The sequence below is a fragment of the Mesitornis unicolor genome, unplaced genomic scaffold, assembly GCF_000695765.1.
Source record: "Mesitornis unicolor isolate BGI_N332 unplaced genomic scaffold, ASM69576v1 scaffold12607, whole genome shotgun sequence".
Classification (NCBI taxonomy): domain Eukaryota; kingdom Metazoa; phylum Chordata; class Aves; order Mesitornithiformes; family Mesitornithidae; genus Mesitornis; species Mesitornis unicolor.
This window is the reverse complement of record NW_010198437.1, coordinates 2,378-18,737: the sequence shown is the minus strand read 5'-3', so window position 1 is coordinate 18,737 and position 16,360 is coordinate 2,378. Positions and strand designations below refer to the sequence as shown.

The window sequence follows — 16,360 nt, the reverse complement described above, 5'->3', positions numbered from 1 at the left end:
CCCGCCCACGGCGGCGGCGTTGTGGAAGTAGGGGGAGGTCTCAGTCCGGCGATGCGGAGCGTGGAGGAGTTTGGTTCTCTTTAGTGGTGTGCTGGTGGTGGTAGCTCCGTGCAGCGTGTAGGGGGGGGTGGGTTTATTTTGCTTTGGTTTTGTTGGTTTCCAAAAGGCATGTCTGCACCCGAGGTGTCCGAAATTGGAGATTTCCCTCGTAACTGGTTCTAGTAAATCGATCAAAACTAAAATGCTGCAGCAAAAACACTGTTGAAAGTCTAATGTTTATGAAAGTAAAGACCATGAGTGTGTCTCGTTATATATATCGCGATGTATAGGAAACTTCCCAATCTTTTCCAGCGTTATTCCCAACTGCCAATTCAGATCAAAGACTGCACGCTTGAAAACCTTTACAGCAAATCAACTGGATGAAATTAAAGATCCCTCTGGTCTTTTTTATATTCTCCCTTTTCAGAAAGTAAGTAAGATATCCTGAGTTTAACATTACAGCTGTATGTAGATTGTTGTAAGGAGTAGCTTCCATTCACTGTACACCAGCTGCAGGGTTATATGTAATATCATGCAAGAATCAAAGTCAGCAGTATGAAGTTTAATAGTCATAGAATCAAGAGACTGATTTAGGTTTGAAAAGACCCTTAAGATCATTGAGTCCAATTGTAAACCTAGCCTTGCCAAGTGCACCCCCAAGCCATATCTCTAAGCACCATGTCTCAGTCTTTCAGGTACCTCCAGGGATGGTGACTACCACTTCCCTAGGCAGCTGATTCTAGTGCTTGATAACCCTTTCAGTGAGGAAACTCTTCCTAATATCCAGTCTAACCCTTCCCTGGCACAACTTGAGGCCATTTCCTCTTGTCCTATCACTAGTTACCTGGAAGAAGAGACCAATACTTATCTCTCTACATCCTCCTTTCAGGTAGTTGTAGAGAGCACTAAGGTCTCCCCTCAGTCTCCTTTTCTCCAGGCTAAACAACTGCAGTTCCCTCAGCCGCTCCTCAGAGGACTTGTTCTCTAGACCACTGAACAGCTTCACAGCTCTTTTTTGGATGCGCTCTGGCACCTCACTGTCTTCCTTGCAGTGATGGGCCCAAAATTGAACACAGTATTTGAGGTGTGGCCTCACCAATGCCAAGTACAGGGGAACAATCACTTCTCTAGTTCTGCTGGCCACACTATTCCTGATGCAGGCCAGGATGCCATTGGTGGTTTTGGCCACCTGGGCACACTGCTGGCTCATATTCAGCCAGCTGTCAACCAACACCCCAGGTCCTTTTCTGCCAGCCTGCTCTCCAGCCACTCTTCCCCAAGCCTGTAGCACTGCATGGGAGTGTTGTGACCCAAGTGCAGGACTCAGCACTTGGCCTTGTTAAACCTCATACAGATCTCAGCCCATCGATCCAGCATATCCAGGTCCCTCTTTAAAGCCTTCGTATCCCGAGGCAGATCAACATTCCCATCTAACCTTGTGCTGTCTGCAAACTTTACTGAGGGTGCACTCAGTCTCCTTGTCCAGATCATTGATACAGATATGAAACAGAACTGGCCTGCATACTGAGCTCTGGCTAACACCACTTCTGCTCGACCTCCAACTGTATTTAAGTCTGTTCACCATAACTCTTTGGGCCCAGCCATCCAGCCAGTTTTTTAACCCAGTGAAGAGTATACCCGTCCAAGCCATGAGCAGCCAGTTTCTCCAGGAGAATGATGTGGGAGTCAAAGGCTTTACTAAAGTCCAGGTACACCACATTGTCAGCCTTTCTCTCATGCACTAAGCAGCTCACCTTGTCATAGAAGATCAGGTTAGTCAAGGAGGATCTGCTTTTCATAAACCCATGGTGACTGAGCCTGATTGCCTGGTTGTCGTGGACATGCCGTGTGATTGCACTCATGATTTGTTCCATAACCTGTTCGTGCACTGAGGTCAGGCTGTCAGGCTTCTGCCAAAGAGAATAATGTATATATGAAACAGAATTTACATTGCTTTTGTAGAGCAGTAATTAACATATTGATGGGGAATGTTTGTAACATTCTTTGACCTATCTAACACTTACTCCTTAGCATAGAAATAGGAATTTAGACATTTTTACTCTCAAATTTCTTTATGTTACCAGTCTGTCAGTCACTTGACATTTTTTGATTTCTAGTAATTTTTCGAAGTGTGATCTTATTTTTCAAATAGTGATTTTTTTTTTTCTAAATTCCTACAGGGTTACTTGGTGAACTGGGATGTCCAGAGACAGGTTTGGGATTATCTTTTTGGAAAAGAAATGTATCAAGTAAGAGCCTTTTTTAATTACAGATTTCCTGTAGGTTACATACTAGTTAATGTAATTAACAAAGTACATCAAAGATTAAACAGAACTGGTGAGCTTTCTCTTTGAAAGTGCCATCAATTAGAAATCATGGGGGTGTATTTTTCTGCAAACTGAAGAAAATTTTTACTTTGAGCTCTCGTGCAGTAATTTTAAAAACATTTAAATTTTTCAGTCTTGTGTCTATTCACACTGAGTTCAATTCATATATGTTAAGAAATTCACATCAATATAATTAGGACTTCAAGTTAGTAATAACAATAATAATTATGGACAGATACAATGTGGTTTAGAGATCAAGAAACTGTTGACGTAAAAGAGTAATGAGCTAGGTCAGTAGGCCAGAAGAGAAGCACATTAAGTAACCATCTTTGGCTGACCATTTTCTGCCTATCAGTAAGCTCAATGTAAAAAATATAAATACCTGATACATAACTTTTCTTATTTATCACACAAACTGGATTTAGCACAGGAAGTGTAGTAAGGCTTCCCTTTTAATTTTTCTTTAAAAAATGCATTGTTATATACTCTGAAAGTTTTTGGGTTTTTGTAACACCTAGGAGGCAGAGTGGTCTTGAGAATAATAGTAATGCCTCAAAATATCTTAGCCTCAGTACATAAAAATATATAGTGCTGGTTTGTGTAATGACAATCTTAATGTATTTTTCATAGGTGGATTTTGTAGATACCAGTATTATTATTACTGAACCTTATTTTAACTTCAGTTCAATACAAGAATCCATGAATGAAATTCTATTCGAAGAATATCAGTTTCAAGCAGTTCTTAGAGTAAATGGTGAGTCTATCTCCTTCTTATTCACATTTATATATTTTGAAGGTTAACTTTGTAAAGAAAGAAAGAAGCATGATTGCATACATGTGCACACACATGTATATATAAAGGTAGTTAAGAAATTACTTCGTTTCCTTCCTGGCTCTTGAGTAATAATGTGCTCTAACTGGATTAAAGGTTTTTTTTTCTTTTTTCCCAAAAAATCTAGCTATACTCTTGTACTACACTCTTAAAAGGGTCATGGTATATAATTAAAGGAAATATGAGGAGAGTCAGGACGACAGAGATAACAGATGAATTTTGAAATAGGATAGCATTTGAGAAAGTCTACCAAAAATTTGCATGAAGTCTTTGATAGTTTTCCTTTTTTGGGGGGAGGGTGGGGGTGTTTTTTTTGTTAGTTTTGTTTTGTATTAGCAAGTAAAATGCAGCATTACAATCATGAAATGTATCTTACTGGGAATGTGTAAATAACATCACAACCCTTCTGAAAGATAGCTGGACATAGGATATTCATTGAGATAGGTTTGATAAATTGTAGTGTGATCAGTCTGCTTGGACTTTAGGACATGAAACTGAACATGGACTGGAATTTTTGAAAAAGAGTAAATGGGGACATATACAATACTTAATTTTATTCACCGTCAAAACTAACTCATGTATTGGCTGTAGTACTGTCTATCGAGGTCTTGGAAGTCTGTCAAAGGCATTGAAAATATGAGGCAAGTACAGTTTTATATAAACGTAAATTCTAAAAGTGAATATTCATAGAAAAATTGAACTAAATTTTCTGTATTTCAGCTGGAGCTCTTAGCGCGCACAGGTATTTCCGGGATAATCCATCTGAGCTGTGTTGTATCATTGTGGATAGTGGATACTCTTTTACGCACATTGTACCTTATTGTAGAAGTAAAAAGAAGAAAGAGGCAATCATCAGGTGAACTGCAGTTTATATTTTCTAGGAGGATTGTTTGCTGTGCCTGAAGTTAATAATGACAGAATTCCACCTGTTACTCTTCTTTTGTAGGATTAATGTTGGAGGAAAACTCTTAACCAACCATCTAAAGGAGATAATCTCTTACAGGTAAAGCATGCTGATCATCATCTTGAGACCTGGTATGCAATGAGCTAGAGGTTTGTGGGGTTCTGTAAATTTTATATTAAATGCTGTTTAAAGGAGAAGGGAATTTTTGTCTGTTACAACCTGCTAGCTGCCATCTTGAGTTTAAGCTCGAGAAGAATTAAGAGGAGCTTAAGCTCTTTGAAGAATTAGGATGTTAGTTTTTAAAGTGCCAGTCCTTTTGAGTTGCTGAAGTTGCCTGTGTGTGCACAGTTATACAAGTCGTCTCATAATTTCTGAGATGTCTCAGTAGAGCATCAGTCAGTTTGCTAAGTGATTCTGTAATACCACAAACAAAATTCAATAGGGTCAACTTTTCATTAGGATCCATTAGCTTTGAACTTTAGGGTAGAGGTCTTTGCTAGTGGAACTACTTGTAGGATTATGGCTATACTTGTTATAGAGACATTGGGGAAATGCAGGGAGATGGTTGTATTTATTGAACTGTGAAATAGAAAAATACTAAACTCCAGTAGGCCAGGAATGCTTTTGTAAATCAAATAAAAGTTTTAGATACTGAGACAGTAGCTTTCTGCAATTTTAAAACTAGGGTTGTTCATCTCCAGTGGAAAACCGTACAGGCTAAGACTTAATTATTCTCAAACTTCTGTGTCGTTGTGTTTTTTGTTTTTCACAGGCAGCTACATGTTATGGACGAAACACATGTAATTAATCAAGTGAAAGAAGATGTGTGTTACGTTTCTCAAAACTTTTACAAGGACATGGACATTGCCAAGTACGTATACGATGGTACTAAATGTAAAAGTTGGTACTTCCGAATAATCCCTTTGTACAAATAAATAAATCTGTACTCCTAATTACAAAATTTTCCAGTTAAATCAAGGGAAGTCTTATAAAATTGTTGGGCTTTAGAACTTGTTCTTTATTTTGTTGTATTTTTCATTCTTTCAGATTGAAAGGAGAGGAAAATACTGTAATGGTAGATTATGTTTTGCCAGACTTCAGCACAATCAAAAAAGGATTTTGTAAGGTAATAGTATAGTTTTGCAAGTATTTTCGGACTGTTCCCCTGCACAGTCTTGTAGAGAGGTTAAAAGGACTTTATTTTTTCCTGATGCTGTATTGTAACTTCTTTCTGTGCTATGCATTAATTGGTAAAGTTTTCCTTAGGAAGTTGAGATGAAAATTAAATATTTTTTTCAGCATAACATTCTTTGTTCCGTTGTTTAATATTTGTAGCTTTCTATGTTTGTGCTGTTACACAAGTTATCTGTATCATTATTTGGCTTTTTTAAAGCTAGTTAGGAAAAGGTTTGCTCTGCTTTTATACTTTTTTGCAAGTCTCTCTGAATTTAAGTACCCTAAAATATAGAAAGTTCAAAGTCATATTACAGAAAAGCCTGAAAAATCTTCATACAAATGAAGACAATTCAACAATTTTCTCTCGTTTACTGAGTTGGCCCATAGTTTCAAAAGCCATCGCAGTATTTTAAGTCCACTCTTGCACATGCCTATTTTATTTTGCTTTAGGCAAACCTGCAGTTGATAAGACCAAAGTCATTTTAGATTTAATACCAGAGTATGTATTATTAAAAGTTTTGTTGACAATATGACTTAATGTAGAATACACTGCTTACCTCCGCAGTACATGAAAAAGACTTGCTGAATACTCTAGGATGTCATTTCTTTTCTTAAGCAGTTGCACTATTCATGTCTTTAACTTAGCCAAGGGAAGAGATGGTGTTAAGTGGAAAATACAAGACTGGTGAACAAATACTGCGTCTAGCAAATGAAAGATTTGCAGTTCCAGAAATACTCTTCCATCCTTCAGATATTGGTATTCAAGAGATGGGAATTCCTGAAGCCATTGTTTATTCTATTCAGAATTTACCTGAAGGTATAATTTAAAAGTATTTTGAAAAATGTGAGGGGTGGTGGTGTGGGGTTCTTTTGGTTCTGGTTTGTTTTTTAAGCATCCGAAGTGTCTTAAGAAGCTAGTAACTCTCAATATGGAGTTACTGAGTTGTTGTGAACTGTTCTGTCTTCTGGTGTGTGCCATATACTCTTGAACTGATTGTCTACGAGATTCTCTGTTAGGCAAACACAGTTTTGTGGTGATTCATTGATTGGTTTCTACTCTTATTTCAGTTAATGGCTGTAGACTTTATTCTTCTTAACATCCTTTTCTTATGTGACCTGTCTTTGAGGATGATGATGGAATAGACTTGAAGTTAGTTTTAGTTGTGATTTTAAATATCTTTCTTCACTGGAGGAAGAGAAAAAGCAGTCCCTTTTGAAAGGGAATTTTGTTGTCAGATAATGAAGTCTAATAGACAATATAAGAAAACAGTTGTCAAAGCCAAATTCTAAAAATCACAAAGAGTGGAGAGTGATTGATCACTTTCTTGTATTTCTCAACAAAACTATTCAACAGATGTAATCATTACATTGTAGTAATATTCTGTGCATTTTTCTTACTTCGGTTCTAATGCATAGTATAATTGGGAAAAAAACATTGAAATATACATTTAGTCTCTAATGACAGATTTATTTATTTATTTTAAAGAAATGCAGCCTCATTTCTTCAAGAACATCGTTCTGACTGGGGGAAACACCCTTTTTCCAGGCTTCAGAGATAGGGTTTACTCTGAAGTTCGATGTCTTACTCCAACTGATTATGATGTTTCTGTAGTTCTTCCAGAAAAGTAAGTTCCAAACTGTACAGAACAAGCTTTGTTCTTCTGGCAGAACGGACTATAAAGTAGCATTTCTTTCGCTGATTAAAAAGATAGTTTGCATTCATTTAAATATTAGGTGAACCAAAATTGTACAAGAAGAATGTTTTAAATCAGTGCATTTTCAGACAAACCAAATACATTAGAGACCACCTGCTTGCCCTGTACTTTGGCTAATAAAGTTAAGCATGCAAGTGTGTGTTTTCAGGAGCAGTCTTATTATTGTAAATAGATAAATAAGACTGTATCATCATTAAGTGGATACATAAGTATGCAAGATTAGTTTAGTCTATTACTTAGAAGAATTTTCAGCATCTGAATGCTGCCATGTCATTATTAATGTAGTCACTTGAGGGATTTGAAAGGGGTAACATCTTTGCAGAGAGAGAGAGTATACAGTTGAGACAAAACAAGTATATCTTGAAAGGATAAAAACTGTATTTTTTTAAAAAAGTATTATTAAAGAGTATCTTCAAATATTATTAAAGAATCATTATCTGTGCGAAGTCTCCACTTCTTGCCCTTTCACACCTGCCTCCAAAGACACACTTGCTTTTTATAAAAATCGAAGACAGTTAGCCCTGCTAAAATTTCAGACTTTGTCTTATAGCTTATCTGGAGCTGGATGGTTTGATTTAGGAGTCAAAAATGTATTTTAAAAAGGTGTGACTAAATAAAAGTCTCGGAAATCACTGCATACTTCCATTTTAAATGAACTTACAGATGAGTAATAATAGTTTTGTTCATTTTTCAGCCCTATTACTTATTCTTGGGAAGGTGGAAAGCTCATTTCTGAAAATGACGATTTTGAAGACATGATTGTAACCAGAGAAGATTATGAAGAACACGGACACAATATTTGTGAAGAGAAATTTGATATATAGGTAGCATAGTTGGCTACATTGTTACTCCATTGTTTTACTCAGAATGGAAGTCCTTATGTACCATCTGTTCTTGGTCAGTTAGGATTGTGTTTTAGCCTTCCTGTACTTAAGGGGGTTGGGAAAAAATTCAGAGTTTAAAATTAAAGTTTTACAAGCCTGATACAATGAAATAATATGTTCATTGTTTTTCATTATACTCTCATCTTTTACAGATAGCGTCATCGTATTCATATTGCAGAAAACGTCAATGCATGAGGCAATAAAAATACTGAATGCTCATACTGATGTGACAGTAATACATAGTGAGAAGGTAGTTTTGGAGTGTTCTTTGCCTCTTTTTTTTCAGAATTAGTATTATTCTAACCTGTGGATGTAATTGAATGGATGTTAAACACATCTGAAAAGGTCTCTTTGCCCATCCTGAAAAGGAATGCGTGACCTCTATTTTTAGTTATTTTACTGAATAGAATAGCCACGAGAGGGATACACTTGAAATGTGACCACTGCTATGGAAAGCATACCTAGACTTTGAGAAAAGAGTAATTTGAATAATTCCTTTACAAAAAGAGTTTTGAGGTTAGTAGATTTTGGGGTTTCTTGTTTGTTTTTTGTTTTAAAAAATGGCTGAGCAAATAAGCTTTCTGCCACTCCCCTCACCTTTCTGAAAAGCTGACATCAGAAACTGAGGTGAATGAAGCTTGCAGCTGTATCCTGGGTAATCTCATCTGTGTCCTATCTATGCCTTCCAGAAAAACACAAATGCCCCAGCCTGTACCCGTTATTTCCATTTACAGAGCAATACTGGCATCAGAAGCTCTGTTACTGTACCATTGGTCTGTGCAGCCTTGCATGCAGGATTAGAGTGACAGTACAAGGTAATAGCCAGATAGAAGCCTCAGAGGGCTGTGCTAGTAGTGGGTGCACACCTGGCTCACTTGGTTGCCAGGACAGAGGCAGGCTCTCGCACATCATGGGTAATGGACATGGGTGCTGTCACAGATCTTGACCTCAAGCTCATGGCCACAGGGGAACTGCCCTTTTAGTAGGGCTAGTGCTATTCAGTGGTCTTGGATTTGCAGAGGAATATCCTTTTCTCAGTTGAAGTCTCATTCTCCTCCTCTTCCTATGTAAAATCAGTGAGTATATTTACACAGTACACTAACCTAGCTTGGAACAGAGCACTGACTTAGGCAGTCAGTGGCAGAGATTAAGCATAAGCTTCACTGGATATGCCCCTCCAGTGGTGCTTGACAAAGTTTAGAGAGGAGCACTCTGCTGCACGAGTTACTGTTGCCTTCGTAAAACTTGTGATGCCAGATGGAATAGTAATTGATGTAGTTGAATGGTCAGAGCTGTGAACAGGGGAAACAAAGATGTATACAACCATGCCCTGGACTCACTGGTAGCATTAAGATACAGATGAATCCTTCTCTCTGGTTTCCATTTCTTGTCTACTTCAGATAAATGTGGAGTTAGAGCCATGTTATTCTGATCAACATTCCAGATTCTCATGAGCTGCTCCTGTTGCTACACAAAGGTCTCAGCATAAGGGCTATATAGAAGAAAAACCGACACTCCAGAGAATGGGAGATCTTATTGATGAGCTGCCCCATTAAAATACTTTTCTGAGATGATCTTTCTTCTTGAATATCGTCTTTTTTAGTTCAGACTGCCAGCTCATGGTGGCCTTCATCCAGTCTAACCTGCTGAAAGGAATGGAAGACGTGCCTTCCTGCTCCTGTTAACAGCTACAGGAGACACAGAGGGGGCAGCTGGGGTATTAGTGCGGGAGAACACCACCTACAAAGTCTCAGACACAGCTGTTGTTCTTACACTCTGTGTAAGAAAATATAGGACATCAGTAAGAGCAGTACACTGGTATTTTGATATCCACATGTGAAGACCCTTCTGTCTGACCTCTAGTTTTGTAGATAACCGCTTCACAAAATTATCAGCGCAGTTTAGCTGTGACTAAAGGAAATATACACATTCTTCCCATAGAAGCAACAATGAACCTTTTCCTTTTTAGCAGCAATCATGAATGCTCTATGAATAGAAGTAAAGCCTCCTTACTTTGAAGGTTGCATCACTTGTTCTTTGATAAGACTGCACTGGAAAGTAGCTCTGGATTAAATTCTTCACTACAGAAATTTTATACCTCAAATTCATACCAGGAATTAGTTTGATAACTCTATGCCAGAAATCGTAAAAAGAAATGAGCGAGAGCTCAAAATTTCCATACCAGATGGTTCCGTGTCAAATATTGTTAAAGTGCAATAAAGCTTTCCTGAATTTTGGAATGTAACTGAATGCATAACAATGAAAACCAGTAATCTGCAGTTCACCAAACTTCTTCCATTCAGAAGGCTCTTGGGGGATTGGACTAGATGATCTTTTGAGGTCCCTTCCAATCCCTAACGTTCTGTGATTCTGTGATTCCTTAAATGTGAAATGCCAAGTTTCTTTCGACAGATAATTAAAAATTACTTAATCCTCCTGTCAAGGTAGGTGAATAAAATAGGGCTCTCAAGAGCTCTTCCTTTCCTTTGCAAAACTCAATCTTGCCTTCTTATCCCACAAACTGAAGCAAAGCACCTGGCAGCTATAACCCCCTGCTGTCCACTTGAAGCGTTTCCTTGCTGTCTGATACCTTGTTCTACACCTGCCTTATGGCAGCACTATGAAATGACAGACTGACTCATACTCACGCTTTCTATGCAATGCTTTATTATAATCTTTAAATTAGCACAAGAAAATTCTATCAAGTCACAAAGTGCAAGATTTTTTTTTTTTAAATACAGTTTTTCCCAAGGCAATTCCCAGTCCATCTATCCTATAAATTACCATGTTACCATCCTCCCTTGCTATTGGGTTCAGTATTTTGAGTGAGACCCAGTAAAGGCACTGAAGAGAGAAAAAAACGAAACCAAACTAAAATCCCCTTCTCCCACTACTCAACAGTAGAAGCACTTAATTGAGAGATACTTCGATGTTTACAATTCATAATAACCTACTTATATACCTACTTCCCTTTCTGGGAAAGTGACCAAAAAAATCCTACATGGGGCTAGAAAAAGAATACATGTGTCTGTGCAGCCAAGTAACTAAGGCATTTGCCTCTGAAAAGGTGAAACTTGGTCTTTTTTCCTCCTCCAGAAATTTCTTCCTTTACACTGGACAGTCACTGTTAAATACCAAATGCATAAACAGGGATGCATAGACAGAAATTTCAGCTGCATTCCCTGACCTATTAGGGCTAAGTCCTTCAAATAAGGCTACTTGAAATGGGCAATTTAACACAATCTATTGCCTGTACACATAGTTGGTTATATCTAACGGTGTAACCATTTCAGTTTATAAAAAAGAAAACAGCACTTGTTTTCAGAAAGCTTTGGTATCCTGGTAACTTGGCCACACATATGCTAAAGAATCATATTCACAATAAAAATCATGGGCATAGCAGAGCTAGTCTAGTGAAGGGGCCATGAAAATGACAAGGGATTGGAGCATCTATCATACAAAGAAAAGGCTGAGAGAGCTGCTATTATTTAGCCTTGAGAAGAGAAGGCTCGGGGAAGGAGTAAAGGCTGAGCCAGATACTTCTCAGTGGCACCCAGTGAAAGGACAAGAGAATCATAGAATGTATTGGGTTAGAAGGGACCCTTAAAGATCATCCAGTCCAACCCCCCTGCAGTGAGCAGGGACATCTTTAACTAGATCAGGTTGCTCAGAGCCCCATCAAGCCTGGCCTCCAAAGGGGCAATGGGCACAAACGGAAATGCAAGAATTTCTACTTAACTGTAAGGTGATTTTTAAATTTTTTTTAAAATACTGTGAGAGTGGTCAAGCTCTGGACAAGGGTGACCTGAGAGGTGGTGGCATCTCTGTCCTTGGAAATATTCTAAACTCAACTGGAAAAGACCCTGAGCAGCCTACAATAATTGACTCTTCTTTGAGCTGGGCAGTGAGACTAGACCAGAGGACCATTCCAACTTTGACTCTGTTTCTATGTCCAATAAATGGTCAAATGTCTGTCAGGATGATGGAAGAAGTAATTTAACCCATATAACAGTATATTGCATATAGCCATGGAGTTGTGAGACAGAAGAAAAAAGCACCAAATACTCAAATCAACACAAGCAGCGTGTCATTGCTACTAACACCACAGTAAAAAGCACATTTTGCTTAAGAGTCATTAATCAGAATTAATGCATTTTAGCAGCATAGTAATTTCGATAGTTGTAGTTTCCTGTAACTGAAGATGTAAGGACATAAGAGGAAAATGGTCTGTAACATGAGCAATTTTCATATGCATCTCCCTCTTTAAAAAGAAGTAAATGGCTGTACTGATGTCTAACCTTTTAAAGCACAAACTTCACATGTACTTCTACAACCACCACAGTAGATAACAGAATGATACTTTCGGAATTCTTTAATTAATTTCTTCTTCTGCTTCAAAGGAATAGCGGGGTCACTGTCCATCTCTTGAACCAATGCAGTAAGATACTGATTTGTTTGTTGTTTTTGATCTTCATATTCTTTAGCTGTCACACACTGACAGAAGGTGAAGCCTTTGTAAGAAATGAGACATTCAGATTAAGTTTAATGCACCATGTAAGAGCCTGATTAAAAAATATGATCAGAAACATTTTGATATCCCAGTTCAGATGTGATTACAATTCTCTACAAACACTGTGAAACATACTGCCCTCCACTGAGCAAGAATCAACATCTAAACATTAATTGCAAAAAAAAAATAAAATTGAAAAGCAGCATAGATGACTCACAGATGACTTTGTATTGCAAACAGGCCTGCAAGACAAAGAGCCAATATGCAAACAGAATCCATAATGAAGAACAGAATCATAGAATCATCCAGGTTGGAAAAGACCCTTAAGAACTGTTAACCTGGCCCTGACAAATCCATCCCTAAACCATGTCCCAAAGCACCACATCTACACATCTAATATCTCCAGGGATGGTGACCCAACCACTTCCCTGGGCAGCCTGTTCCAATGCCCGATAAACCTTTCAGGGAAGAAATTTTTCCTAATATCCAAACTAAACTTCTGCTGTCACGACCTGAAGCTGGTTCCTCTTGTCCTATCCCCTAAAGAGACGCACAGTCACCTTGCTACAACCTTCTTTCAAGTACTTGTAGAGAGCGGTAAGGTCTCCCCTTAGTGCTGGCCACACTATTCCTGATGCAGGCCAAGATGCTGTTGGCCTTCTTGGCCACCCAGGCACACTGTTGGATCACATTCTGTTGGCTGTCGATCAACACGCCCAGGTTCCTCTCTGCCAGGCAGCTTTCCAGCCACTCCTCCCCAAGCCTGCAGTGTTGCATGGGGTTGCTGTGACCCAAGTGCAGGACTTGGCCTTGTTGAAGCTCATACCACACAATTCTTACTGTTCCTTCTGTACAAGCAACATCTTAAGGCTTCACACAGAGAGTGGTAATAACCTGACCTGCCAGAATTTTCATGTGAATCTGTCCTTTCCATCTTTAATGAGTTTGTCAAACACCAAATGTGAAATACTTTTTATGGTTTAGTAGAGCCAGATCAAGAAAATATAGCTCTTTCAAACGGAAAAGCTTAACAACTTCTGGCACAGAGATGAACTTAAAACTTCAGGGTGGTTTCAAGTGTTTTTAGTGTTTTTTATTTCCAGCAGACCAGATCACCTTCTTGCAATAGACCTATTTTCCTATCAGGGCTCCCCAGCCTTCCTTCCTGCTCCCACCTGCACTTTGAAAGTTCACCAGCTAAGAATGCTCAGTAGCTCCCAGGAAAGCTTTTCCTCCTATCTCCTCCATGAGAAAAGGGAAAATGAGACCAGAATATGAGCCACACAGGAAAACAAGAACATGTCATGCTGGAGAGCTTATGAGCAGATCAAAACAGCTCCTTCAATATGGAATCTATATGCATTTACAGATTGACGCTCCAAAACTTAGTTGGGAGGACATAGTATTAGGTTCATACTTCAATCGTCTGTTCAGCGTGCTGATGGAGATCACACAGGCTCCAAGAATACTACAGAGACAGGAAACTCCTTCCGTGGTTGCTCATCTCTGTATTCGTTGGCTACACAACATGCGATACTCAGAACGTTGAACCGGAAGCAATTTGGACACATTCCAGAATGCACCACAGATGGTAAAAGATGCTGCACCAAAACTACTTCTCAGACAGCTGCTCTATTAAATACAGCATTAAACATACAATATTATTCCCTAATGGCACCTCTTTAATGTTTAAGCACATAATGCACTGGCAATACAGAAGTCAAAAGGAAGAAGCTGAATCAGGGAGAAAATCAATTATTTAAGCCAACCTTGTTAATCACAGTGCTAAAGATATTTTTGGCAGCAAGACCAGATGGAATGGTAGCTCGTAAAATAAATGAGCTGGAGAACTCTAATCCCACATACCAAGTGTCAAATGCCTGCCTTTTAGGCTATACTACCCTTCTGTAAGTCTTAAGCTCTTAATAAACTTTGTGCTTACCCAGAAAAGGAAGAGAGTTTGTCAAAACACTAAACAATCAAGGTCTGCATGCAAGATATCTATTAGAACATCAAATGACCGAGCTCTTTGAGAATTTTTAGATGTCTTGCAGCAGAAACGTAAGAATGCTGTTCTGAAATACAAAATCACATCAAATTCACAAACCAAATTACAAGCAAGTCACTTCAGGAAGCATATTTTGCATTAATTTCTCCAGAAGTAATTGTTTGGTAAAAAAATCTTGCAATGTGCTGAAGCTTGATAATTCTAAATAGAATCCTTGTTCTCCAATATTCAGAGGTCAGTGTTCAGCTTATAGCAGATAATTTAATTATTTGGTGAATTAGCCACTATGCGCTTTAATGCTTCACTTCTAGTAAAGGAAAAGAACAGAGCCTATGCAAAATTATAGTTCACTGATGATAAACTGATTTGTAGGGGAAGGTTTATACAAAAATGTGTATCACATCATCTACCTGAATTAATATCTGGATCTTGTCCTTCGAGCAAACTCTCAAGTCTCCTACTAGTTAGTTCCAGAAGAGTTAAAGGAGTCTGAAAGTACAATCCAAAGAAAAGAAATATGAAAACAATGCTTCTGTGATTTGAAAATCTAATGCTTTCAGAAGATCAATTAAAAAAAAAAAAATCACATAATTAACCACAGAAGAATCTATGCTACATTTATTTAGGTACACATTCAAAATATGTCACAAAAAAAATCACACTAAAGGACATATACATATGTTATTCCTGGTATTTCTGCCCAAAGAAATAGGAGGCAAGATGTTCTAGATGTTGTTTTCCACTGAACTACAGCAAAAACTGTAGTCTTGACCTGATTTCAGCTTATATAATACAAAAGGCTCTCAACTGCAGCTGAGAAATAGTGAGCCACCATCCATGCCGCTGTCACTGCTATGAAGTGGTAGGCACCTCATTTGTCAGATCTGCCTCCATCTCCAATCATGAATCAAAGACCCAACCCTCACATCAGAATCCTTAATAACAACAACAAAGTATTTGGTTTTGGCTGTATATTAACATACCATTCTATGATTCTATTCTGTGATATACAAAACTCATAGTAACCACTTGATACTTTCAAACTAAACTGGAGCTAATAAAAAAAAAAAAACACCATCATAGAATGGGTTGGGTTGGAAGGGTCCTTAAAGATCATCCAGTCCAGTCCCACTGCCAAGGGCAGGGACACTGTTACTACATCAGGCTGCTCAAAGCCCCATCCAACCTGGCCTTAAATGCTTCCAGGGAGGGGGCATCCACAACTTCCCGGGGCAACCTGTGCCAGTGTCTTACTACTCTCAAGAGCGTAAAATTTCCTCCTAATGTCTAATCTAATTCTACTCTCTTTCAGTTTGGAACCATTACCCTTCAATCCTGTCACTACATGCACCTGTAAAAGTCTCTCTCCAGCTTTCCTGTAGGCCACTTTCAGGTACCAAAAGGCCACTATAAGGTCTCCCCAGAGCCTTCTTTTCTCCAGGGCTGAACAATGTCAACTCTCTCAGCTTGTTTCCATAGGAGAGGTGCTCTAGCCCTCTGATCATCTTCGTGGCCCTCCTCTGGACTCACTCCAACAGATCCATGCCCTTCTTATGTTGGAGGCCCCAGAACTGGATGCAGTACTTCAGGTGGTGCCTCACAATAGGCAGAATCACTTCCCTTGACCTGCTGGTCTTGCTTCTTTTGATGCAGACCAGGATACAGTTGGCCTTCTGGGCTGCAAGTGCACATTAAATTACATTAAAAAAATCTCCCAGGTCTCTTTAGCTGAGGTCAAAGTGTAAATGAATGTGTTGTATAAGAACTAAAAATAATATTATACTGAAACAAAAATCAACATTTCTGTGAGGCTTATTTGTAACTGGACAATAAATGTCTAAAGCATTTTACAGCTATCTTAAAACAGCCAAGATAGTAAGTTCTTCTCTACCTAGTTTAGTGTTTTAATGAAGAATTTTGTAGTTGAGGAAAACAGTAGAAGCATCACAGCTTTAACGCACTACT

The 16,360-nt window shown here is 38.5% G+C and overlaps 1 protein-coding gene across 1 annotated transcript; it reads left to right on the top strand.

The window, feature by feature from the left end:
• Positions 1 to 351: 351 nt before the first annotated feature.
• Positions 352 to 8,094, top strand: ACTR6 (ARP6 actin-related protein 6 homolog (yeast); the record flags this gene model as incomplete). The annotated part of the gene is made up of 10 exons (XM_010189151.1): positions 352 to 469; positions 2,220 to 2,288; positions 2,997 to 3,120; positions 3,919 to 4,054; positions 4,145 to 4,201; positions 4,875 to 4,973; positions 5,150 to 5,228; positions 5,924 to 6,095; positions 6,765 to 6,903; positions 7,688 to 8,094. Coding segments are annotated over 10 exons (1,123 nt in total), but the record flags the coding sequence as incomplete, so codon positions are not given.
• Between the last annotated feature and the right edge of the window lie 8,266 nt (positions 8,095 to 16,360).